Consider the following 25,297-nt stretch of genomic DNA (forward strand, 5'->3'; position numbering starts at 1 on the left):
TTAATGAATCATTTAACTGTCTTTACTCCATATTCCACTCAGAAAGATAAACCCAAAAATGCAACCTCTTATACTGACCAATGTAACTAAGTACAAATGAAGTAAGTCACTGTGTACCTCATTAGCATGCTGCGTGTGTCAGTAAAACAAGCCCTCCCGCCCCAGCCCTGGCGAACAGAGATAAGTGATTGTGCACTGCGCGATGATACCTTTAGGTGAGAACTTTGGTTCATGCAGTTGGCTGCCACAGACGTTGCACCCAAAACCCGCAGCCCTGGCACCCAAAGTCAGTCAGCGGTGGTAGCTCTAGGTGTCAGCCGTGCTCCTTCCACAAGACCAGGTGAATACTGTGGTCAGGCATGCTGGTGGCAAAAACTAAGCCCGTGTCATTGTGCCCATCCAGTCCATTCAGCCAGGATGCTTCGCCTGCCAGGAAGCTGGAGCCTCTCTTTGATTTTCTGTACTCCGGCAGAGGCCAGCGGCTAATTAGGCTCTCTGTCCTCAAATCCATGATGTACAGGTAGTGGTTGTCAAACAGCAGGGCAAAGACATCTCCAAAGCCAAGCAAGGCTAAGTTTGCTACCTCAGGTGTCTTGATGACCCTACGAGGAGAGTTCAGAATCATGAAACAGAAGGCAACTTTGCTGTAGATCAAACAACTAAGCAACTTTAGAGCTAGTAAGATTTTTTTCATAAAAAGGAAACTGTGAACCCAGGCAGAGGGAGGCAGATCTCTGAGTTCAAGACCAAGCTGATCTACAGAGTGAGTTCTACAACAGCCAAGGCTACACAGAGAAACCTTGTTGGTGTGTGTGTGTGTGTAGGGCGCGGGGGGGGGGGGAGGGGGAACAGGACGAAAAAAAAAAACCAACCTACCAGGATAATATTCTATGAGAGTAGGGAAATAGTCAAAAACTGCTGGTCCTTGGTGTGAAAACTAGACCAGAGCATGGACTATAACCTGGGCTGAAAATGGGAAAAAAAAAAACAAATGGAATATTCAAGAACAGCATATATCGGGCTGGAGAGATGGCTCAGTGGTTAAGAGCATTGCCTGCTCTTCCAAAGGTCCTGAGTTCAATTCCCAGCAACCACATGGTGGCTCACAACCATCTCTAATGAGGTCTGGTGCCCTCTTCTGGCCTGCAGGCATACACGCAGACAGAATATTGTATACATAATAAATAAATAAATATTTAAAAAAAAAAAAAGAACAGCATATATCTAGTTAAGCTAAACACTCCATCTGGTCAATGATATTTTTGTGTATAATAAAAAATGAAAGAAAAAATTATATCTTATTAGTTTGTTTTATGGTATTGGGAATTAAGCCCCCAAAGCCTCAGACAAACTAGACAGATGTCTACCACTGAGCTACCAAGCCCTGTAATTGGCTATTGCATGTTGGTCTTCCCTCTTCTTGGTCTGTTATTTCCATGACTTTGGTTTAATGTTTCTGTTGCTTCTCTGTGTACTTCAGAATGCCTGACTCACAGGTAAGTGTTCAATAAATACCTTATAACAAATAAAGCCGAGGCACAAAGAACAGAAAAGTAGAAAATTCATATAAAAGACCAAAAGGAAACAGGGTGGGAGGGTGGTAAACCCAGCACCATCAATTCAAAGCAGGATGTGTGTGGAAACTAGGTTGTGAATAGTTAGTTTCCAAGATTAAAATACAGTGTTGAAGAATAGAATACAGGACTTGCCATGCTGATGCAGGGCCCAGTTCTGACCTCTTCTGATGTGCAAACAGGAATCCCTACTGGCAGTTTGGGTCCTGGGCTGTTCAACATCACAGCCATTCTCCAGCTAAAGTGCACAACATGCTGCCATTTGTGCTCTTTTTGTTTGTTTGTTTTGTTAGCTTCAAAACTAGAAAGGTTCTAGGAACCATGGCTGCAGGATTTGTGCTGGGATTTGAAAAAGATTTTCTTTGTGTTTGGAGGTGGAAAAAGTCAGAGACAGAATGTCTGCTTTTAACTTTAAACCTAGCACTTCCTACCAGCAAACAATCATTCAGGTTCATTACTTAAAGCTAGTATGCCCAAACTCTAGAACATCAGTAAAACTTTCTTTCAGGATTCTGGGTAGGAAGCACTGAAACAATGGCGCGTGCATGCGTGTGTGTCTGTGTGTCTAGGTCAGAGGACAATTTCCTTCCACCTTTGGGGTTCTGGGGATCAAACTCACATGGTCAGCTTGGTAGTAACCTTTACTCACTCTGATCTCACGGATTTTTTGGTTTTTTGAGCAAGTATTCATGTAGCTGACCTTCAACTTCACTATTTAGCTCAGGATTACTCTGAACTCCAGATTCTCCTGCTACACCTCTCAAGTTACAAGATTCCACCACCTATGGCTCAAGTTCTTTCAGTTTCCTTCTCAGTTTTGGTGCCCTTGGCTTATGCCTGCTATCTGGACAATAGAGCCATGGCTGGATGAATGCTGGACTAGGAGATGTAGAATATAGGGCCCTTACACTTCTAGGCTGCTTTTATCCTTTTCTCAAAGCACGATTACCTGAGAAGTGATTCTGACAGCCTGAAACCTGAATTCTGACTCAGATGCAAATGAGGCTGTAGCTGAGACCAGGGAGCCAGAGCTCATTGAAGTCATACTAGAGGACTAGAAAGAATCATATCCTGTATAAGCTGACCTTGACTGTATTTGTCATAATAGAAACAATGACGACAGTGTTCAGTTTTTTTCTATTCCATTTTTTATTCTATTGTTTCATGAACTATGCTACACAGTACTAACTGAATTATTAATAAGTGTGCAATCCAAGAGACTAGACAAATTCAAACAGTCCTTCTTAATGAAGGGCTTCTGAAGTTATTAATAATAAAGATTTTCAGCTCCTATACTAGGTTCATTTATAAATAAAAAATCTGAGGCACAGAATTGAGAAATTTAGACAAAAACTACATAGACCATAGGAGAGAATAACAGATCTTTGGCATGAGAGGTGCCAAAGAGCCTAAGACTTTGGTGCCTAAATTCAAGACTTTTTTTTTTTAAATCAAAGTAAATTCTCCAATTTATCATACAACACTCAAACATGTCAACATAAACTTCCAGTTCCAGAGTTGGAGAGATGGCTTGGTGGTTAAGAGCACTGGCTGCTCTTCCAGAGGTCCTGAGTTCAATTTCCAGCAACCACATGGTGGCTCACCACCATCTGTAATGAGATTTAGTGCCCTCTTCTGGCCTGCAGGCATACATGCAGACAGAACATTATATATATAATATATAAATAAACCTTTAAAAAACAACCCCCCCCCCAAAACCCTTCCAGTTCCTAGGAAGGGGTCAACAATATTCAGTGGGGCAAAAATTGCCATTGAAACTCTTATGTCTTTGGAAGGAAGTGAATCTAGTTTACCTAGTCACTAGTCAACAGAAGGCCACTTACTGACTGACTCCACCGGGAGTCAGGACCAAATAACAGTGCATAAGTTCAACTGATGATGAAATCGAACTTAAAATATTAGACCTGAAGGAGGTTGGGGAAAGGTCTTCTCATCTATATCTCCCATTTTCCAGAATAAGGTTTTGATTCCTGAAAGGGAAGGGGCTCATGATTCAGAGTAAGGGAGAGATTAGAACCTTGATGTTTAGATCTCAGCATATGACACTTTTTCACATGCTTCTAAAACATTTGCCTGAATGCAGTGTATACAACCCCGCTGTTAACTGATGTGGTACTTTCCAAAAGAAGACACTGACGTGCACACTCAGATATTCTTTTTTTTTTTTTTTTTTTTGGTTTTTCGAGACAGGGTTCTCTGTGGCTTTGGAGCCTGTCCTGGAACTAGCTCTTGTAGACTAGGCTGGTCTCGAACTCACAGAGATTCACCTGCCTCTGCCTCCCAAGTGCTGGGATTAAAGGCGTGTGCCACCACCGCCCGGCTCAGATATTCTCTTTACACCACTGTACTGTACAGACTTTCAGAGGCACAGCACATGGACCAAGGAAACATTACCTGAGAATATCATAACTGGCAAAGTCCCACTGGTACAGACCAAGCGCTGAACTGCAGACAATATATTTTCCATCAAAATGAAGTCTTGGCTGCAGACAGATACTTCTATCCTCAGAGACGGACAAGGTCTTTAAGCACTTACAGTTGATTTCTCTCCCAATTGGCCAAATCTACCAAAAAAGGAAAAAAAGGGAAGATGATTGATCATATGAATAAAGAAAAGCTAGTATTTATTGAACATGGGAAAGAAAAAAAGTGGCACCCGCTAACAGACACAAAGAAAATGCAGGGTCAAGACTCGTGTTTTAGTCAAGAGTCACAAGTTTAAGTCCTGATTTTCTGTGATTTTAGGTCAAATAGTTAACCTCTCTGAATGAAGATAATGCCTACCACAAAGGTGGTTTAAAAATGCAAGGAAGCCGGGCGGTGGTGGCGCACGCCTTTAATCCCAGCACTTGGGAGGTAGAGGCAGGCGGATCTCTGTGAGTTCGAGACCAGCCTGGTCTACAAGAGCTAGTTCCAGGACAGGCTCCAAAACCACAGAGAAACCCTGTCTCGAAAAACCAAAAAAAAAAAAAATAAATAAATAAATAAAAAATAAATAAAAATGCAAGGAAATGGAGTGTCAGCTGGGCAGTGATGATATTCACCTTTAATCCCAATACTCAGGAAACAGAGACAGGCAGATCTCTTGAGTTCGAGGCCAGACTGGTCTACAGAGTAAGTACCTGGACAGTCAGGGCTACACAGATACCCTGTCTCAAAAAACATGTGTCTTGTAAATACTTGGTAAATTGTGAAATAAATCAATGTTTCTTTTTGTAGTTTAGATCTAAGAACTGAGGAAGGTAGGAGCCTTTTTTTTTTTTTTTTTGAGACAGGGTTTCTCCGTCCACCTGCCTCTGCCTCCCGATTAAAGGTAGGAGCCTTAAGAGAAAAGTCTGGGCTACATGACTGAGCCTCTCAAAATACAAAATCAAACAACAACCACTAAGTATGTGGAAAACAATTTTTAGTGCTTTCTCCTCATCAGTGTGCATAACACAAGGGTGAGTTCATGCGGAAGCCAGGAGTTGATGCTGGTGTCATCCTTAATCACTTTACACCCTATTTTTGAGGTAGGGTCTCTCACAGAACTTCAGTGCATCAATTTGGCTACATCAGCAAGCTAGCAAGTTCCAGGGATCCCCGCCCCCCTCATCCTCAAGACAGGGATTCTCTGTGTAGCCCTGGCTGACCTGGAACTCTGTAGACCAGGCTGGCCTTGAACTCACAAAGATCCACCTGCCTCTGCCTTCCCAGTGCTGTGACTAAAGGTGTGTGTCACCATGCCTAGCTTTTGTTATACCTTTTTAGTTTTCCTTATATGCTATTTTTCCCCCTTTGGTGAGATAAATTACAGAGGGAAAAGACTTACCTTAATCTCATATTTGTCTGCACTTAAGAGGATGTAGTCTCCAGGGCTGTGCAAGACAGACTTGACTTTACACTTCTGCAAAACCACCTATAAGCATAAGCATCTATATTATACAGAGAACTTACCACTCTGTTCCTATGCTAGTTTTATATTGTTTTTAAATTAAAATATGAAGCCGGGCGATGGTGGCACACGCCTTTAATCCCAGCACTCGGGAGGCAGAGGCAGGCGGATCTCTGTGAGTTCGAGACCAACCTGGTCTACAGAGCTACTTCCAGGACAGGCTCCAAAGCCACAGAGAAACCCTGTCTCAAAAACCAAACTAAATAAATAAATAAATAAATAAAGCACGCGCATGCGTGCGCATGCACACCCCCCCCCCCACAGGTAACTTAAACGTAAGGAGCCAAGTGTGGTAGTGCATGCCCTTAATCCCAGCACATGCAGATCTCTGTGAAAACAAGGCCAGCATGGTCTATATAGTGAGTCCATGTCAAACAGGGCTACCTAAAACAACTCAGTTCTTAAAAAAAATACAAATAAACAAGGAACATGAACTGCACACAGATGTAGACAGACATGGTCTGTTTTCAGAAGCATGTGCACCACAAAGGAAAAGCACCAGGCTCAGACTAAGACCCTGCAATCTGTCATGGTTAGAGATCTGCTAACCATGGCCCTGGAGAAAACAGAGCAGCCCGTGTGCTGTTCCTTAGTGCTGGAGACTGAACCCAGAGCCTCCTACATGCTAAATGAGCATGCTACCAATCAATGTGCTATACCAGACTTACTGTTTCTCAGTTACTCATTTTTAAGATAGGAGATAAAAAACCTATGACCTTACTTCATATAAATGGCAGTGAAGATGAAATAGAACCATACAAATAATAGTAAAGTTCTACAGCACTTGGGGTCACCTGCTATTGTTAGGTCCTAGGAATCTTTAAATAGATCAGCATAACCATTCAGAAGCCTGAGATATAGGAGCAGTGAGACCTGAAGATCTGTTAGCACACATCAGGCACCTCTGCTCAATGCTGCCCCAACATCTATCTAATGTGCATAAGAATTTAGCAAATGACAGTCCAAGGGAGGAGGAACTTGTCCACATCATAGGCATCATCCTGAGTCCACACCTGCTAGGGTTGCCTAAGACATAACTTTCCTGTTTGATAAGTGAGTGTGTCCAGTGGTTACCTATCTTCTCACAAACTTCCCTATCTTTACTTTTACCTATTCAGGGAACATTTTAGATTGCCCACCCAATCTAAAACCTGGCAGGCATTTCTGAGTCTCTCTTCTTTCTAACCTACAATGAATAACTGTAGGTGACTTTATATTAAAGATAGATCCTTCATGCAGTGCCACACAAATCCAAGCCATTGCATCTTTTGCTTAGACTAAACCTAAATAGGCATCTCGTAGCCATGTGTATGTATCTCTAATCTATCAGCTTTCCACAAATTGTTTCTTATACATAAATCACAGCAGACCTTAAATCATAACTTTCAATAGCTTTCTCAATACACTTCTGGTATTTACCAACCCTTACTCTGGCCCACAACCTCTTCGTGAGGCCAGCTCTGGCCTCTATAGCATGGCTGAACTGGCCTTCCAGTGCTTTCCTGTCCCTGAGCACATGCATATGTAAACCACACCCTGCTCTTTCCACAGCTATGGCATAGCCACCTTTTGGTCTGTCTCAAAAAGCTTTTCCTAATTACTCCCCAGATTTTCTTACACTGCACTACACTTCTCCTTCACAGAACTAATTTGCAATTAAACAGCATTTTTTGTGAATTTGCTACATAGTAACCATTTATTTTTTAAAAAATATTTATTATGTATTCAATATTCTGAGTGTATACCAGAAGGTCAGAAGAAGGTACCAGACCTCATTACAGATGGTTGTGAGCCACCATGTGGTTGCTGGGAAGAGCAGGCGATGCTCTTAGCCTCTGATAGTACCATTTCTATTACATTAAAATCCATCAGATCGGACCAAGGTTTATTTTGTTTACTCCTACATCCTCAGCCTCTTGGAAAAGAGTATAATAAGCTCAAGAAATGTGTGTCTGCACAACAAGTATACCATTAATATTGCATTCGAAACAATTTTGTTTTGAATATGAGAACACCACAATATTCTGTTAAAAGACTCATTTTTCTTCTTTTATTCTCCTTATATTTTTGTCATAATGGTGCTTGATCATAGGATCTTGTACATGGTTCTACCACTGAGCAACACCCAGCTCCTCCCTATCTCACATTTTATAAGCACTGCACTTTTTTTTGGTTGGGGATGGTGTTTGAGACAGGCTTTCTCTGTGTTGCCCTGGCTGTTCTGAAACTCTCTCTGTAAACTAGGCTGGCCGCAAACTCAGAGATCTGCCTGCCTGTGCCTCCTGAGTGCTGAGATTAAAGGTGTGTGCTACTACTATCCTAACACTTCAAAATGAAAACTACAGTTCTGAATCAAGAAGGTATCTTAACCAGCATGCTCTGTAAGTGCATCTATTCTGCATGATTCATCTACAATATATGGAAGGTCTATCATCCTCCATTCCCCACCAGTGAGGAGCCAGATACAAAGGACATCCCCTGGTCTTCCTACCTTGGTGACCCATTCAGTATGTCCAGTGAGTGTGTTCAAGCATGTCCCAGCAGATAAAGCCCATACTTTCACAGCGAAGTCCGCAGAGCCACTCACCAAAATATCCAGTTCATCACTGTAGTCCACACTGAACACTAGTGCACACAACACAGTCAGAGTGAAAACACTTCACTGTAAAGGGATCTTTGTAAAAACAATAACATTTATTCTCCTAGCTCTCCAAATAGGTAACTTCCTAACCAGGGCACATTAAGAATTGAGCTATTCAACCAGCAGATTTATGATACAAAGAAAATCTATTTTAAAACTGTTATTATTATAGTTTATCCTAAGGATGAGAAAGCCTGCAACTAACATACTCTTTTCTGTTTGTGTCAGCTTCAGTGTGATGGAAATGATAATAACCCTTTCTAGGGTTTATAGGAAAACATCAGCACAGGCAGCCCTTTTAAGATTCACAGTGTGGTGACTAGAGAGATGGCTCAAAGGTTAAGAGCACTGGCTGTTCTTCTGGAGGTCATGAGTTCAATTCCCAGCAACCACTTTGTGGCTTACAATCATCCATGTGTTCTGGTATCCTCTTCTGGCCTGCATTGCAGGCATACATGCAGGTAGAACTCTCTATGTCTAATAAAAAGGTAAATCTTTTTTTTTAAAAAAAAAAACCTGCAGTGTGAAGAAAATAAGCTACAGAACACTTGGGCTCCCGAAAGGCCAGGACAGAGAGAAATAAGGATCTCAAAGGTCAGACTTGGTTAACAGTTTCTAAATTTCTTCAAGTTGTACACCTAGCAACTACATTAGTTCAGGACATGCAGGGAATATTCAGTATTTTTTTTTCAAGACAGCGTTTCTCAGTAGCAATGAAGCCAGTCCTGGAACTCATTCTGTAGACCAGGCTGGCCAGATCCGCCTGCTTCTGCCTCCTGAGTGCTGGGATTAAAGGCATGTGCCACTACTGCCCATTATTTGTTTTTAAATGTCTACTAAACTCAAAAGGACATTGGTAACCTACGGATGAAGACACTGGCCCTTCCTTCCAGAAACTGAGAGACTAATTGTTTTTTTCAAGAGGTTACCTCTTGCTAGAGCAACACTGGAGATGATGACTACTCTATCAGAGCTAGAAGAAGAAATATTGGAGATGGGACAAGAAGAATGCATATAGCTTATTAAGAAAATAAGCAACACTCCAGGCAGAGGGGACAAGAAAGGCATGGATTAACAGCCATAGCAGTGTCAAGAAATAGAAGAACATTTTTAGAGCAGGACCTCCAAAACTGGTAAGGAATGAAATCACTAGAAGCTGTGTTATCCTTATGCTGTGTATCACTCTGTTTAATGGATGGGATCCATATTAAACTAGACTTCTTGTTTGTTTGTTTGTTTGTTTTTTGAGACAGTGTTTCACTGTGTAGCCCTGACTGACCCAAAACACATAGAGTCTGCCTGCCTCTTAAAGGTGTGTGCCATCACACCCAGCTATAGACCATTGACTTCTAAAACAAATAAATGAGAGTAGATTAAAATTTTTTAAAAATATATAAGGATAGTTGAAGGGAGTTGTTTAGTAGCAGAAGAGTTAGGTTCAAAGAAATATTAGCACCAGGTACAACATAAGGAACTTAGGCTATCAAAGTAAACAAGACAAGCCGAATCACACTGACCTACGGAGCTTAGAGTAGGAGGTAAGGTAGTCACTATGATTATGTGTGTAAATAGGACATTCCAGAACAGAAATTTCTTTCATGTTAGTCCCAGGATGTTGCTTGTTTTACTCACTTAGCAGCCAAGTACTAACTGGATGTACTCTGTGTAAATATAATCTGTGAACTACTGCCTAAGGGGTTTTCAGTTTTGAATAAATAGAGTGGTCTGAATATCTGGGTGTGCAGGATGGAATCCACTAAAAGCAAATGTAAGCGACTGTGTAGAAAGAGAAATAATCTGGGAGAGAAGGACAATTATTCCTAGTACATAGGGTCATAAAAGAGTTTTGAAGGCTTAGAAAAAGCAAAATTGTGGAAATCATTCCAAATGTAGCGAAATAGCTGTAGTAGTAAAGAAGAGAAAACCACAGGTTAAAGCAAGCAAGCAAAAAAAAAAAACCTTAAAAGTATTTGACTCTTGCCGGGCAGTGGTGGCGCACGCCTTTAATCCCAGCACTCGGGAGGCAGAGGCAGGTGGATCTCTGGGAGTTCGAGGCCAGCCTGGTCTACAAGAGCTAGTTCCAGGACAGGCTCCAAAGCTACAGAGAAACCCTGTCTCGAAAAACCAAAAAAAAAAAAAAAAAAGTATTTGACTCTTGATCTTAATAGGCATGGGTAAAGTAATTGTAAAGATCCTCGAAAAAGAAGAACCCACCCGCCCCCGTGTGTCCCCGGAAATGCTGTGTCCTGGCTCCAGAACTCCATTCCCAGCAGGCCACGGTGTTGTCAAAGGAGCCTGTCACAAGCTTCTGTTCATCGAACTTCACAGCTGCACAAGTGTGGGTCTGGATGCCGTAAACACACTGTCCTGTGCTTACATCCCACAGCTTTGCAGACAAGTCATCTGACCCTTGAAGAGAAAAACCAGGAAGGTTAGTGTGACCCAGACACCTTAAAGAAGGACAATCAGTCCCCTCTGGAGTGCTGCTTCTGCGTTAAGGCTAAGAAAACCAAAGCATAGACAGAATAATGTGATTTGTTGGGCTTCAAAATGGCATTAAATATACTAGGACAGAAAGCAAGCTTATCTTTTCCCATAATCTTCTGGGCTGTAGGATATTAGACTAAGTCACCTCTTTATGCTTCTATTTGCAACATGTCCTTTCTCTGGCTAGCAGAGCTTTCAGATTGACTTTAGTGTTTGTCTTACCTATGGCTGCATGTTTACACTTGAACGCCTGTCTACTCACTGCCCAACAATCCTGAATAAATAAGGACTGCTGACTAGGAAAGCACAGTTCATTCAGAAATGGAATAAGGTGAGCCTCAGGTCACTGGGTAGCTTTTACATAAGCTAGTTGGTAATTTCTTAAGCCATCTCGAAAGATGTCAAGGAACTTCAATGAACACTAGGGATAAATCACCCTCAAACAACTCACAGACAGCTTAAATCTGGAGGGAAAAGTGGAGGAAGCCCTGAGTGTGTAAACTTTTGAATGAATATGTAAGGTCTGTCAACTCCAAGACCAGTTGGCCCATGGTAAATTGGCAAAACGGTTAAACAGGCTAAAAGGGATGGCAAAGCTGTCCTTGGAAGTATGAGTGTTTACAAACGACTGACCAGTGTGTACAGAAAGACAGAACTGCAGCTTCCTCCTCCCAGCTGTTTACAGTCAGAGACTGGCTGCCTAAGACACCTCCTACTGAGACCAAGGAACCCCTCCCACTGTGCTGTACCTAATAAACACACCAAGGTTCTGGGTTACTGTCGTTGGAGAACCCCACCTGATCCCAGCTTCACTGTGTGTGTGTGTTCTTTCTTCAGGGCTCCCAGTCCCAAGTCACATGGGACACAGCATGGCCTCTGAGGAAAAGTTATACTAATCATGATGGTAATTCAGGACTGAGTTTTTATTAAGTCTGCAATTCTAATCATTAAATTTTGTCTCAAACTTTACTTTTAGAGGCTCAACAAAAGACATTTTGAGAAACACTAAATACAGTTATTTTGACTAGGACATTGTATTCTAGGAAAGCTCCAACAGGTTGGTTTTCAAAAGCTGAAAAATGTTTAAACAAATCCAGCCACAAAATCCCCCACCCCCATGGGCTGGAGAGATGGCTCCAAGGTTCAGAGCAAATACTATCCTTGCGAAGGACTTGGGTTCAATTCCCAGCGTCCACATCTGTAACTCCAGTTCCAGGGATTTAACACCTTTATCTGACTTCTGAGGGCACTAAGCACACATGTGGCATAAACATACACTCTACACATTAAAAAAAAAATCCCAGCTCTCTCTCTTCTGTTTCTTCAGCGTGGCCACGTGTTTTCTCTGGCTCTTTCCCTCTTTTTCTCTTTCTCTTCTCTCTCTCTCTCTCTCTCTCTCTCTCTCTTTTTCTCTTTCTCTTCTCTCTCTCTCTCTCTCTCTCTCTCTCTCTCTCTCTCTCTCTCTCCCTCCCTCCCTCCCTCCCTCCCTCCCCTTTTAATAAATGCTTTTATGGCAAAAAAAAAAAAAAAATCCCAACTGAGGAAAATCCATCTTTAGTCAAGAGCCAGAGTTTTGGAGGATGTCTAACCATCACTTGTAAAAGACTGCGGGCAAGGCTTCCCTGTGGACAGACTCCAAGGACACTGAAATGAAAGCTGCCTTACTGTCAGCTATTTAGGTCTCTGTTTTCCTCTCTATAAAACGAGAGGCAGGGTTTGCTGGTGATTTGTGATGGACACTTCTGGATGGAGACTTGCTGGGAATTGAACTTAGGACCTCTGAAGAGCAGCCAGTGCTCTTCAACTCTGAGCCATCTCTCCAGCCCCCTAGGATGGAGACTTTTAAGATCACCAAGGGATCATTATGAGTTCTATCCCAACACCACAGAAAATTAAGAAATGAGCATACAAAGACAAATTTCACACAAACAGGAAAGCATTCTAGTTTAGAGATGTGGAATTAAAAAGGTTGTCAGGCAATTCTCCACCATCAGTAACACTCTTGAGAAGCAGAGGTCGGCAACAGTATGCCCAATAGAAACAGCATATAATTTTGTTTCCAATGGTTAACTTAAAAAATGAAGTGTATTTTATTTAATTCTGTTTGTCAAAAGTGTTAATACTTTAACATGTAACAAGGTATCAAAAGGACACACTTTGTTCTTTTACATTCCAAGTCTTTTAATTCTGGTATTTCCCATTTTAAGGGCTGGGGAGCTGGCTCAGTGGTTTTCTCACTCAATCCAGAGGTTACCACAGGCTGAACATGACCTAGCCACAATATTCTAAAATCCAGATAAAGATTAATACTGAAAAATAATAAGCACATTTCACAAAAATCTAGACTTGAAGCTTCTCTTGCAAAGTCAGAAGTGACCAGTGAATCCTACATGGTAGAAACAGACTGCAGTGGAACAGAAACTGCTCTCTGGAAAGGCAAGCACTGCAATTTGGCACAGTCCTCAAGAGACTTTCACCTACATTAAGTCATCTTCCTGATGGAGCGTGTGTACCCTCTGAGCAAAGGAACTGCCCTGCTTCTCCCACGTGGCTTTCACATTGTTGTCTATTGATGTCGCAAAGTACATTAAGTTCTTCTCTCATCATTTCAGAAATAAACTAAGAAAAGAGGGAGAATCATCTCCCTGCAGACCAGGCCAATCGTTAGCACTGGCCATCACTCTCTTTGGTAATGCTATCTCACTGCCAAGTTCAGGATCCCACTATTCACCCAAGTGAAAATTAAAGTTTTTGAGAAACAAATTATGGGCTGCAGAGGTTCTGAGTTCAATTCCCAGCAACCACATGGTGGCTCACAACCATCAATATTGAGATCTGGTTCCTTGGCCTGCAGGCAGAACACTATATACATAATAAATGAATAAAATATTTTAAAAAAGAAACAAGGAAGTGAGGGGTGGGTCAGGGAGCTCAGGGGATCTGATACCTATTTTTGGCCTCCCCAGGTCCCCCCCATACACAAAAATATTCTTTTTTATTTTTGGTCTGACTTGGTATGCCTAGGACATACCAAACAAGCCTCTTCTGTTTATTTTTGTTTTCAAGACAACATTTCTCTGAGTACCCCTGGCTGTCCTGGAACCTGCTCTGTAGACCACACTGGCCTTGAACTCACAGACTGCCTGCCTCTGCCTCTTGAGTGCTGGGATTACAGGCATGTGTCACCACCTCCTGGCAAAAATAATAATTCTTAAAAAGAGACACAATAACAGAAACACATCTATAATTCTTTAACTTATTTCTCTTACCTGTGAAGTCTCAAGCATGCTGCCATTAGAAATTTCAACTAACACTTTAGATCAATTTCAAAAGCATGATGTAATTTTAAATGCAAAACTGGTGAATTATAATAAAAATAATATATACCCATTTAGAAACCAATCTTTTTAACCACTGAGTCATCTCTCCAGTCTCCCCTCCTTTTTTAAAAAAAGATTTATTATGTATTCACTATTCATGTTATGTCTGCAGGTCAGAAGAGGGCACCAGATCTCATTATAGATGGTTGTGAGCTACCACCTTGCGCTTGGTTGCTGGGGATTGAACTCCAGACCTCTGCAAAAGTAGTCTGTGTTCTTAACCTTTAAGTCATCTCTCCAGCCCCTAAAAACTAATCTTAAAATACAGGGTTTGGGAGCTGAACGTGGCTTAGTGGTGGAATACAGGCCTAGCATGCACAGATCCTGGATTTCTAATTGCCAGCACTGAAAACGAACAAAAATACAGATTTGGGTCCACTAACAAATATTAACAAGTAGCTAGAGGGCTTGAGGATTACTTCCCATTTATTTTTTCAACAAATAAATGAATTTTTCCTCCTCTTTCTTACATGTATGGGTGTGTATGTGTATGTATGTTTGCATGTGGAGACCTTGGGACAATGTCCAGAATCTTTCTCTACCACTCCCCATCTTTATTCCTTATGAGGCAGAGTCTCTCAGTCAAACCTAGGGCTTACTATATGACTAGCTAATACAACCAGCGTGCCTCAGGAAGTTGGAATCACAGTGGGCTGCCACACACATCTGGTATCTGTGTTCTGGTTCTGGGAGTCCCAAGTCCAGTCTTTCTACTTGCATGGTAAGTGCTTTGACCACTCACCATCTCCCCAGCCCATAACTGATCTTTTACTGCACGAAAAGAAACGATGAAGAGGAGTATAGCCAGTAATCCCCAAACTCAGAAAGAATATTGCTACAAGTTGGAGGCCAGCTATATTATGTACTAAGCTTCAGGACAGCATAGGCTAAAAAATCAAGACCTAGCTTAAAAATAGCACATGCATGCACGCACACTCATACTCACAGAGTAACATTTTTCGAAGTTAAGAGTCAAGGCTTGAGATGGTTTATCAGTTAGCACTGGCTGTTCTTGCAGAGAACATGAGATCTATTCCCAGCACCCAGATGGTGGCTTACAAACTATCAATAACTCTAGTTCCAGGGGAATCAATGCCCTCTTCTGGCCTCTACCAAACACGCACATGGTGCATAGACACACACAGGCAAAACACCCATAAAAAAAAAAAAAAAAAAAAAAAGATTGGGAGATCTCTGTGAGTTTGAGACCAATCTGGTCGACATAGTAAGTTCCAGACAGCCAGGGGTACTCAGAGAGATCATGTCTCAAAAAACCAAAAAAGAAAGAAATGGGATTGTGAAGACAATGAGCCCACTGCCAGTATTTAAGTATGGAATGCCAAGTCAATACCATAGCTGTTTTTTTTTTTTCTTCAAGACAGGGTTTCTCTGGAGCCTGTCCTGGAACTTACTCTGTAGACCAGATTGGCCTTGAACTCACATCACTAAGATCCACCTACTTTTGCCTCCCAAGTGCTGGGATTAAAGGTGTGCGCCACCACTGCCCAGCTTCCATACCATATCTTTTTTTTTTTTTGGTTTTTCGAGACAGGGTTTCTCTGTGACTTTGGAGCCTGTCCTGGAACTAGCTCTTGTAGACCAGGCTGGTCTCGAACTCACAAAGATTCACCTGCCTCTGCCTCCCAAGTGCTGTGATTAAAGGCGTGCGCCACCACCGCCCGGCAAAATCTTAATAAAAAAAAAAAAAAAAAAAAGAGGCTACAGCCTTTATACAACTGGAAAGTATTACAACTACAAAGGACATCAAAGCACAGGAAAATGGATGATAATGTTCCAATAATCAGACTTACAGGGAGAATAGAAAGCATAAAGCAAGTTCAGGGTGACAAGCCAAACCATGAAACCATGAAATACCGCAATCAGATGACTAATTAAACTGAAAAGGTGCCTGGCATTTCAGAGACTAAGTCACCACATGGGAAAACATGTGCTTTATATAGAAATGCAATTTAAAAATAATCTTGAGAGGTTACTTCTTAACTAATAAGCAGATTATTTGCACCTGCTGTGGGCACAGCAGCAATTCAGCACACGTGCAGACAGTAAGCAGAGAATCAGTCACACTTGTGGAACTGGTAATTCTATTCCAGCCTTTGTCACAAGGGGAAGGGGATGCAAACGAAGTCATGAAACAAAAACCTGAATATATGCCAACATGGAAACAGCTACATGATATATTTACACAAAGGAACTTATCAAAAGTGAAAATTATAGTTTTGGCACTCCAGGAATATTTGTTAAAAAATGTTCTGGATTGAACAGTTATCTGTACACAATGTACATGATGTAAGCAATGTACATGATGGTTATCTGTACACAATGTACACAATGTAAGCAAACAGGCATTAAGACTGCTGGTAAGAACCAGAACTGGGCTGAAGACAAGGTTCTTGCAGAGGACCCTAGTTTGGTTCCCAACCCCATGTCAAGAAGCTCACAAATGGGGACCCGGTGCCCACTTCTTGCCTCTGCTGGAACATGAACTTAATGTGTACAAACCCAAACTCAGACACATGCATAAATACATAATTAAAAAATTTGGGGGACTTAAAAGATGGCTCAGTTGTTAAGAGCACTGACTTCTAGAGATCCTGAGTTCAATTCTCAGCACCCACCTGTCTATAATTTTAATTCCGTGAGATCTGATACCCTCTTCTGGTGTGCAGACATACATGCAGACAGAACACTCATGTAAATAAATCTAAGAACAAACAAACAAAAAACTCCTAGAACCACTCCACACACAGCCAAGAAGGAATTACACTGCCTAAATGTGGACACATATCAGAGCCATTTGTAGAAACACACATCCATTATAATTCTATAGTAACATAAAATTTAAAACTTTAACAGTTGTATATATAATGTATATTATGTAGGTACACTGTCATGTGCTTTAAGCTTGTTAAAAGTACACTTCGTGAGGGCTCTTCTGTCTCATACTCCAGTGTGGCAGTTTGAATGAGAATGGCCCTCATAGGCTCATAGGATTGAATATTTGGTCCCCAGTTGGTGGCATTGTTTGGGAAGAATTAGGTGTGGTCCTTTTTAGTTTTTTTTTTTTTTTTTTTTTTTTTTTTTTTGGTTTTTCGAGACAGGGTTTCTCTGTGGTTTTTTGGAGCCTGTCCTTCCTGGAACTAGCTCTTGTAGACCAGGCTGGACTTGAACTCACAGAGATTCGCCTGCCTCTGCCTCCCGAGTGCTGGGATTAAAGGCGTGCGCCACCACCGCCCGGCTCCCCTTTTTAGTTTTTTGAGACAGGGTTTCTTTGTGTCGTTTTGGAACCTATCCTGGCACTCGCTCTTGTAGACCATTCTGGCCTCAAACTCAAAGAAATCCACCTACCTTTTCCTCCCGAGTGACCATGTCTGGCTTAGGTGTGGTCTTGTTGGAAGAATTATGTCATTTGAGGGTGAGCTTTGAGGCCTCGAATGCCCCTGCCATTCTCAGCTTTGTCTGCTTCATATTCTTAGCTGCTGCTCCAGAACCATTCCTGCCTACCTCCCTGCTGCTGTGCTCATGGCCACCGTCACGGACTTTGGATTCATAAACCCCAAGTTAAATACTTTCTCTTATGAAGTGATTTGGCCATAGTGTCTTATCACAGCCAAAGAAAAGCAACTATGACATTCAGCAGATGTATTTCAAGTGTTTTCCAAGGCACTTTGTCCAAGAACAAGTTGACCCCTGGCTCTGTAATTGGGAGAAGAAAAAAACAGGAAGCAGCTAAGGGTTTTAAAAACACCACATCCTTCAAAAAAGCTAGAAGGTACACTATTTCCAACCAAGATTACTACTGTTTGTTCCATAATATAAAAATGCCTGCAGTGGCCGGGCGGTGGTGGTGCACGCCTTTAATCCCAGCACTCGGGAGGCAGAGGCAGGCGGATCTCTGGGAGTTCGAGGCCAGCATGGTCTACAAGAGCTAGTTCCGGGACAGGCACCAAAAGCTACAGAGAAACCCTGTCTCAAAAAACAAAAACAAAAACAAAAAAAGCCTGCAGTGGCATAGTAACGCAGGTGTTCAGTCAGGGAAGCTTGTCTGAGAAGAGAAGACTCTACTGGGAATATAAAGGACTATCTCAACCTCCCCAGTTAGTTTCTTGGGAATGCTGTTAGCACCCAATCTGATGACATCACCTGTTGCTATTTAATTGGACTCCTTCACTTGGTAAAGTCAGCTGGCTGCCTGGGGGTGGGGGTGGAGCTGGCTGACTTCACCAGTTGATTTCTGCTGGAGGTTTGTAAGCCCCCAACTTGATAGTGTTATCTTGTGTTTGCTCTCCCAGTCATCTCTGCTAGATGTCTGAAGTGCTCAGTCTGATGGTTATTCTACTGATTGCTATTTAGTCTAACAGACAATAAACCCATTCAAAACTGAAAGTACGGCTATGGTAGATCATTCTTTGTGGACTGTACAGAACGGTGTATCGAACAGTCACTTAAATGCCTAGTTTAAAAAACATCCAGCTGTCTCTGCTTCTATGTCCAGACTTTCAGCATTCAATTCTTAGGGTTACAGGACTTTAGACCAAGGAAGGAATTTGTCTCTTCCCATCATTTTAAAGGAAATAAACATAGGTTAAATAATTCACCCAAAATGTTCTTGCTAAATGTAAAAAAAGTGTTTAAATGATAAAATAAGAAACAAAATTAACAAACACAGAGGAGAAGTGTAAGAAGTAACCTACACCTTTCTGATTCACATTATACTTAAAAGAATATCTGGCCGGGCAGCGGTGGAGCACACCTTTAATCCCAGCACTTGGAAGGCAAAGGCAGGCGGATCTCAGCGAGTTTGAGGCCAGCCTGGTCTACAGAGCAAGTTTCAGGACAGCCAGAGCTACACAAAAAAACCTTGTCTTGGGGGGGGGAAGACTATCTGAAGTTTTTCTCACAAACCCTTAGAAAAATGACTCTTCCCCAGAGGAATGTGCCATGACAAATATCCCGTATAGGCAACGCTGGATCTTCTCAAGAGGGAGCTTACAAGGATCAGTTCTTGTAAGTTGGTAGAGAGAAGGAAAACTGCTTCCCCTCCCCGGCGACTCGCCCAGGTCCTTACCTGTGCAGAGAAGTCCATCTCTGTAGTAAAGTGCATACACTCTGGCACTGTGTCCAATTAATGATGAGGTCTCAAAGGCTTCGTGGTCCTTCAGCTGCTTCATCCTCAAGATAGCCTTCAAGTAAACCTTCTTCCAGTGCAATGCGTCCTGAACAGAATCATCTATCTGCCAGCCCAAATTCTTACAGGCAGTCTGCCACACCTCTGTGCAGGCACTTATCACCTTATTCCACTGCTTAGAGACCAGGCAGCATGTGAGTAAAGTCTGAGGATCGAGCCATTTTAACAAATAAAAACTGAGCTCCAGGGGAAGGAGTTTGAGGAAGTCCCGCTTGAGGAGGGTCTCCAGGTTATTGGAGAGGTGCCTGAGCTGGACTGCCCCACTCAGACTAATCAGGTGGTCCAGAGTTTCATTTTTCTGCAAGTCCGTCAGAGAAAGAAATGTAACAGAAATGTTATCAAGCCATGTCTCAAAGTCCTTTCTCTCCATAAGGTTATGGAAATATTTACCTGTGGCACATCAAAATATTGTATTAGTTCTGTTCAAAAAGACTGGTCAAGCAAGACTGCTAATAAACGAAGTATTAAAAATTAGTGTAAAAATGCATTACAATTTTATGCTTAGTTACTTTACAGTTAATTAACTACATTGAATGTTTTCATGCACACAAAAGGAAATGCATCTAAGAAAACATATTTTAACAAATCGTGATATAGTAAATATGTCAGAGGAACTTATGTCAGTGTGTGACTTGCTCCTTTTAAAGTCTAATACATGCCACATGCATTGTCCCCATAAAGATTTACAGAACATTCATAAGAATGTCTTCTACTCCGCACACAACCCGCCATCCGATCCATCACAAAATTGCTTCCTCACCAGACTCCTTACTAAATAAAGTCTATTTGGGAAATAAGGTCACAAGAACAGCATCAGGATGTAACTGACATACACAAAGCAAATCTATGGAGCTGTGACCTATGCATTAGTTATGCTGGGCACAACCTGATGTGCCACCCAAAATTACAAAACTAACGGCTTAGTTTTACAGTAGATGTTGAAGCAAAAAGATGTGAAGAAGAAAAATAAACGTGTAGTAAGCTTTGCATTTTGGTGTGCCATCCCCCTTACAGCACTGTCTATAGAACATGGACTACTAAAGGCTGTACACAGTTTGCTTTTAGAAGCCTTACATAAGCTAGTCACAAGTCTCTATCATGTTCCTTAGAGAGCCATGAGGGCTCTTGCAGCCTAAAAGAAAAAGCAAATTAATAATTCCCATAGTGCTAGGCATAGTGGAATGTGTCTATAATACTAGCACTCAGAGGCTACCCTAAGAGGATGATGAAGTTGGAGACCAGCCTGGGCAATATAGCAATACCACAGTTCAGATATACAAAGCCAAAAATAATCATCTGGACACTCACCGAAAACATGTGACTTCACTTTACAAATGAAACTACAGGCACAAGAAGCTAAGTTAATCACTGTGGCTCCAAAGCTAGTGAAGTGGCAGAATAGAGGCCTGTGCTTTCAAGATCAGCAGAGCAGCTGGGCAGTGCTGGCACGCGCCTTTAATCCCAGCAGCGGTAGACAGGTCTCTGAGTTCAAGGCCAGCCTGGTCTAAGGAGTAAGTTCCAGGACAGCCAGGGCTACACAGAGAAACCCTGTCTTAAAACAAACAAATAAACAAACAAAAAGCCTAAAACCACTCCCATCCACTCCCCCCAAAAAACAAAAAGATCAGCACAGCTGCTGGCATGCCTATAATCCAGCACACAGAAGGTGAGGTTGGGAGAAGGTTCAAGGCTATCTTTGGCTATGTAGTTAGTTCAACCTAGCCTGAACTGTAAGAGCCAATGGAGGAGGAGAAAAAAAACCTAAGAATCCCAACTTGGTCATAAGATCTCCAGATACTATGTGTATCTGATTATAGCATTTTATCTTTGAGAAAGTATCAACCTTCCAAGGCTAACTGGACAAAGGCTCAGCATCGACAGGTGTGTCAACTTATTCTTTTTTTTTTTTTTTTGGTTTTTCGAGACAAGGTTTCTCTGTGGTTTTTGGAACCTGTCCTGGAACTAGCTCTTGTAGACCAGGCTGGTCTTGAACTCACAGAGATCCTCCTGCCTCTGCCTCCCGAGTGCTGGGATTAAAGGCGTGCGCCACCACCGCCCGGCCAACTTATTCTTTATAATGAGGGTTAAATATGTGTGTGTGTCCTTTAATTCCCAAACTCAGGAGGTAGAGGCAGGCAAATCTCTGTGACTCAAGGCCAGCCCGGTCTATGAAGTATGTTCTAGGACAGCCAGGGCCATACAGAGAAACCTTATCTTGAAAAAAAGATAAGTAAATAAACATTAAAATTAACACTGAGAATTAAACTAATGGAAAGAGAAAAAAATGCCAATAAAAATTATTTGCTCTGTACTGATAGATGTTAATATTGGGTAACAGGTTCATGGGAACTTAGTTTGATTTTTATTATGTTCAGACAGTGCCACGGCTTTTTTTTTTGGGGGGGGGGTTCTTCTGATAAGATTGCCATCTGATTAAAAAAAATTTAAGCCGGGCGGTGGTGGCGCACGCCTTTAATCCCAGCACTCGGGAGGCAGAGGCAGGTGGATCTCTGTGAGTTCGAGACCAGCCTGGTCTACAAGAGCTAGTTCCAGGACAGGCTCCAAAACCACAGAGAAACCCTGTCTCGAAAAACCAAAAAAAAAAAAAAAAAATTTAAAAGTTCAATCTGGAAGAAAATAAATTTCTTTCCTGACATGTTACCTAGATTAGAGCTATACAAAGCCAGCTTTCTTCCAACTCTGCCATGGAAAGCGAGCAAAAACCAAGTTCCCAGCACCTAATTTGGCAAGACCACTTCAGACACAAAGTCATCTTAGTAGAAGCAACAGAACATTTCAATCAGTTCTCTCTAGCTTAACTGCTTGGGCTTCTGAAGACTACTCAAAGTCAGGAGTCTAGGACTAAAGGATGCACCCATTTATATGAGAGACCCAGTTCTTCATCTGCTGAAAGAACAAACAGTTCACACGACTTCATCAACTCATCTCAAAAATAAGCTTCCTGTCTGATCCCAGCATAAACCCTCTGTAACACATCCAGAATCCTACTTTCAAGAATAACTATTCACAAGACAAAGCATTTGTTTCCATGGGCACCTGAGCTATTGAACATCGGATTTTCAGTTTCTTTTTCACTGAGCCCCTGCCCGCTGAGGACAAGAATGACAGGTGTGTGCCACAAAGCCTGTCTAAAATCATTTGACTGTTCTGAGCATAATACTAAAACTCATCAACTTTTACTTTTCTAAAAGAACCAACTAATTTTGGAGGGACTTCCTTAAAGCCACAGGTCTAAACTGAACTTGTTCTTAGAGCCTCTAGAAAACTGGCAGCAAAGGTTTACGGAGAAGCCTCAGGAAACGGGATCTCAACAGCATTCCTTCCAACAGTGGAATAGCCAACTTCAGAATGGTCTTTCCCGTTAGTGTGGAGTCAGGACCACTGGGTACAGAAGCAAGTGGTAGACTGACCAGTAGATTTTTTTTAGCTGATTCAACCACTTCTTTTGTGATCATGGGAATACTCAACTAATGTCTGAGCTTCCATTTGTAAAACAAGCTGTCCCAACTTCAGCAGTGTGAGAATCACAAGTGAGGTAAGACGTCCAGCAAGTACCTTTAGTTCCAGTCCTATAAATGCCTGCAGGATGCCTTTGAGCAGTGCTGAGTAGTGCTGTAATGGACATGACCTACTAGCACAATATCATTTTCAGTCCTATAATCTCATCACAGGTTTCTGCATACCTTGAAGAAAAACTCAAGCACTTGAGCTTCCCAGGCGTCTAATTCCATAAAGAAAGGCAGTTACTGACTTGAGGTGCTGCTTCCTAGGTGCTTGCTTCTCTCTACACACACCCCTCACTATCTTGCTCCTCTCACCCTTCTCAATGCAAACATCTGACTTGTTCTCCAGCCGGTAACAGAAACAATCACAAAGCTCTGAAAATGTATCAGAAAGCATTCCTAAATTGGGAGATGGGAGCCTGAGTTTGGTGTATGTTGGCCTTAAGGGCTAAAGCAGTGCCTGTGAATGCCACATTTAATTTTTTAGCATGGATCCTTTAAAATGTAAGCACTACTGCCCTTACTAGTAAAGACTATGGCCCAGGAGGTAGAGAGGCTCTCCCAGAGATACATAGGAAGCAGCAGCTCGATGGTACCCAGTCTCCACCCTACATTTTACAGGCAAAGCATTGTGGGTGCAAAGTTTGAATATGTTTTCCCTCCATCTGCTCTGCCATAACTTGTGCAGGTAAAGAGTAAAAGAGAAGTCCATGAGAAGACTCAGTGGGTAAAAGTGCTTGCTGCAAAGCCTAATGACCTGAAAGAAAATGGCCCCCAAAGGGAGGGGCACTATTAGAAGGTGTGACCTTGTTGGAAAAAGTGTGTCACTGTGGGTGCGGTCTTTAAGATCTTTTTTGCTCAAGCTTCCCTCAGTGTGACAGTCAGTTGACTTCCCGTTGCCTCCAAGATGTAGGACTCCTAGCTACTCCAGCACCACATCTGCCAGCACCCCGCCATGCCCATCCTAACGGACCAAATCTCTGAAACCATAATCGAGCCCCCTCAACTAAATATTTTTATTTATAAGAGTTGTTATGGTGTCTCTTCACAGCAGTAAAACACAAAGATGCCACATAAAGTTGGAAGGAGAGAACAGACACCATAAAGTTGTTCTCTGGCCTATATTGCTCACACACGCAGGCACTCAAGCACTCAAGCACACACACACACACAATTTTTCTTTAAAGAATAAAAGGTAGATATTGTTGTTCTTCAGAATGTTATCTCCTTGCCCCCCTTTTCCTACCAAGTAACCAGTTAAGCACAGAGGCAGGCCAGGCATGGTGGTGCACATCTTTAATCACAGCACTCAGAGACAGAGACAGGGGGATCTCTGAGGCCAGCCTGATCTACATAGTGAGTTCCAGTACAGCCAGAGCTATGCAGAGACCCTGTCTCAAGAAACTAAAAGAAAAAAAAAAGAGTCAGATGTTTTGAAAATGTGTGCATATGTGCACACAAAAATATTTTGTGAATATTCAGGAAACTGATTAAACAGGTTATTTCCAGGGAGAACTAGGAAGACAAGGAATAGGGATGAGATCCCTTTTAACCATACATCAGTTGTATTTAAAACCAAATGGATACACTATTTTTAAATTCTTTTCCTCTCGCTGCTTGTGGGATTTAGAAAATTGTTTTTATTTTCTTGTTTGTTTTTTGAGACAGGCTTTTGAAATGCAGCCTAGGCTGTTCTCCAGTTCACAATTCCCATGCCTCAGCTTCCTGACTGCTGGGACTAGTGGAGTCACAGCCGCTTTGAAAAACTTCAAATAATGTTTATAAAACATGAGCTCTGAAATCTCACTTGTTGGGTAACCATGGACCAATCATCTCATGTATTTCAAGCACATTTCCTCACTTGTAAACTGTAGCCTGGTACTGCTTTACCTACAAGAGTTTGTGAGGATTAAATAGATTAAAGCGTTCTGCGCGTATCTGGCACATTATAAGCCTTCAATAAATGCAGTCACTGTTAGCATCCCAAATACACACCTGTTTCCAAAGCATACCCACAAGCACGGTGCCTTCCTACACGCTCTACAACGTTCTGTATTTTACAAACCACCTGTCCACACTTCATCTTTCATCAAACTGGTAGCCTTGGGGCGTCAGTGTTAACTCATTTCGCAGCTAGAGAAACCGAGGCACCAGAAGGCAGGAACTTAGATCTAATTTCCTGTCTTTAAAATGAACTCCGAATCCCTCAGCCCGCTCGTGGCTCCCTCGGTCCCTTGCTCCCGGAGCCGTGTTCCGCGCGGCACTGACCTGAGCGAGCGCCCCGGGGCCCGGGACCTCGCGCCGGGCTCACACCGACTAGGCGCGCTCGGGCCACCAGAGCGTCGCAGCGGCCGGGTCCGCTCCGCAGCCATGGCGCCTGCGGGGAGAGGGAGAAGACAGGCCGAGGCAGCGGGTCAGCAACGCCGCCGGCGTCCAGGATCCCTGCCCAGCCCGGCCCGGCCCATAGCGAACACAAACCTGGACCTGCGGCCGCTGCTCCAGGTCCGCAGCCTCACAGGGGAGCGGCTTC

General features: G+C 42.4%; 1 protein-coding gene across 4 annotated transcripts; it reads right to left on the reverse strand.

Moving 5' to 3' along the window:
* Fbxw2 (F-box and WD repeat domain containing 2) lies at positions 1 to 25,297 on the reverse strand. Of its 4 annotated transcripts, XM_057754541.1 has the most exons (8): positions 25,246 to 25,297; positions 25,036 to 25,144; positions 19,124 to 19,633; positions 10,385 to 10,579; positions 8,021 to 8,154; positions 5,407 to 5,493; positions 3,990 to 4,159; positions 1 to 602 (listed from the first exon to the last, which is right to left on the reverse strand). In XM_057754541.1, exons 3-8 carry the CDS (start codon positions 19,611 to 19,613, stop codon positions 314 to 316), a joined length of 1,365 nt encoding a protein of 454 aa, XP_057610524.1. In that variant the 5' UTR covers positions 19,614 to 19,633; positions 25,036 to 25,144; positions 25,246 to 25,297; the 3' UTR covers positions 1 to 313. The 4 variants fall into 4 exon arrangements, with proteins under 4 accessions (XP_057610524.1, XP_057610523.1, XP_057610525.1 ...); XM_057754540.1 differs by lacking the exons at positions 25,036 to 25,144; positions 25,246 to 25,297 and adding an exon at positions 24,763 to 25,016; XM_057754542.1 differs by lacking the exons at positions 25,036 to 25,144; positions 25,246 to 25,297 and adding an exon at positions 24,763 to 25,010 and having other exon boundaries at positions 19,124 to 19,541.

This window comes from Chionomys nivalis, chromosome 22, assembly GCF_950005125.1.
Source record: "Chionomys nivalis chromosome 22, mChiNiv1.1, whole genome shotgun sequence".
NCBI classification, from domain to species: domain Eukaryota; kingdom Metazoa; phylum Chordata; class Mammalia; order Rodentia; family Cricetidae; genus Chionomys; species Chionomys nivalis.

Excerpts from the sequence above, each read along its gene's own strand:
- Fbxw2 (XM_057754540.1), bottom strand. The coding sequence starts at position 24,850 with ATGAAGTGTGGACAGGTGGTTTGTAAAATACAGAACGTTGTAGAGCGT. Across the intron at positions 10,580-19,123 it reads AGATGGACTTCTCTGCACAG|GGTCAGATGACTTGTCTGCA; the intron begins GTAAGGACCTGG and ends TTTCTCTTCAAG. Across the intron at positions 4,160-5,406 it reads CAGACAAATATGAGATTAAG|ATTTGGCCAATTGGGAGAGA; the intron begins GTAAGTCTTTTC and ends CTTTTTTGGTAG.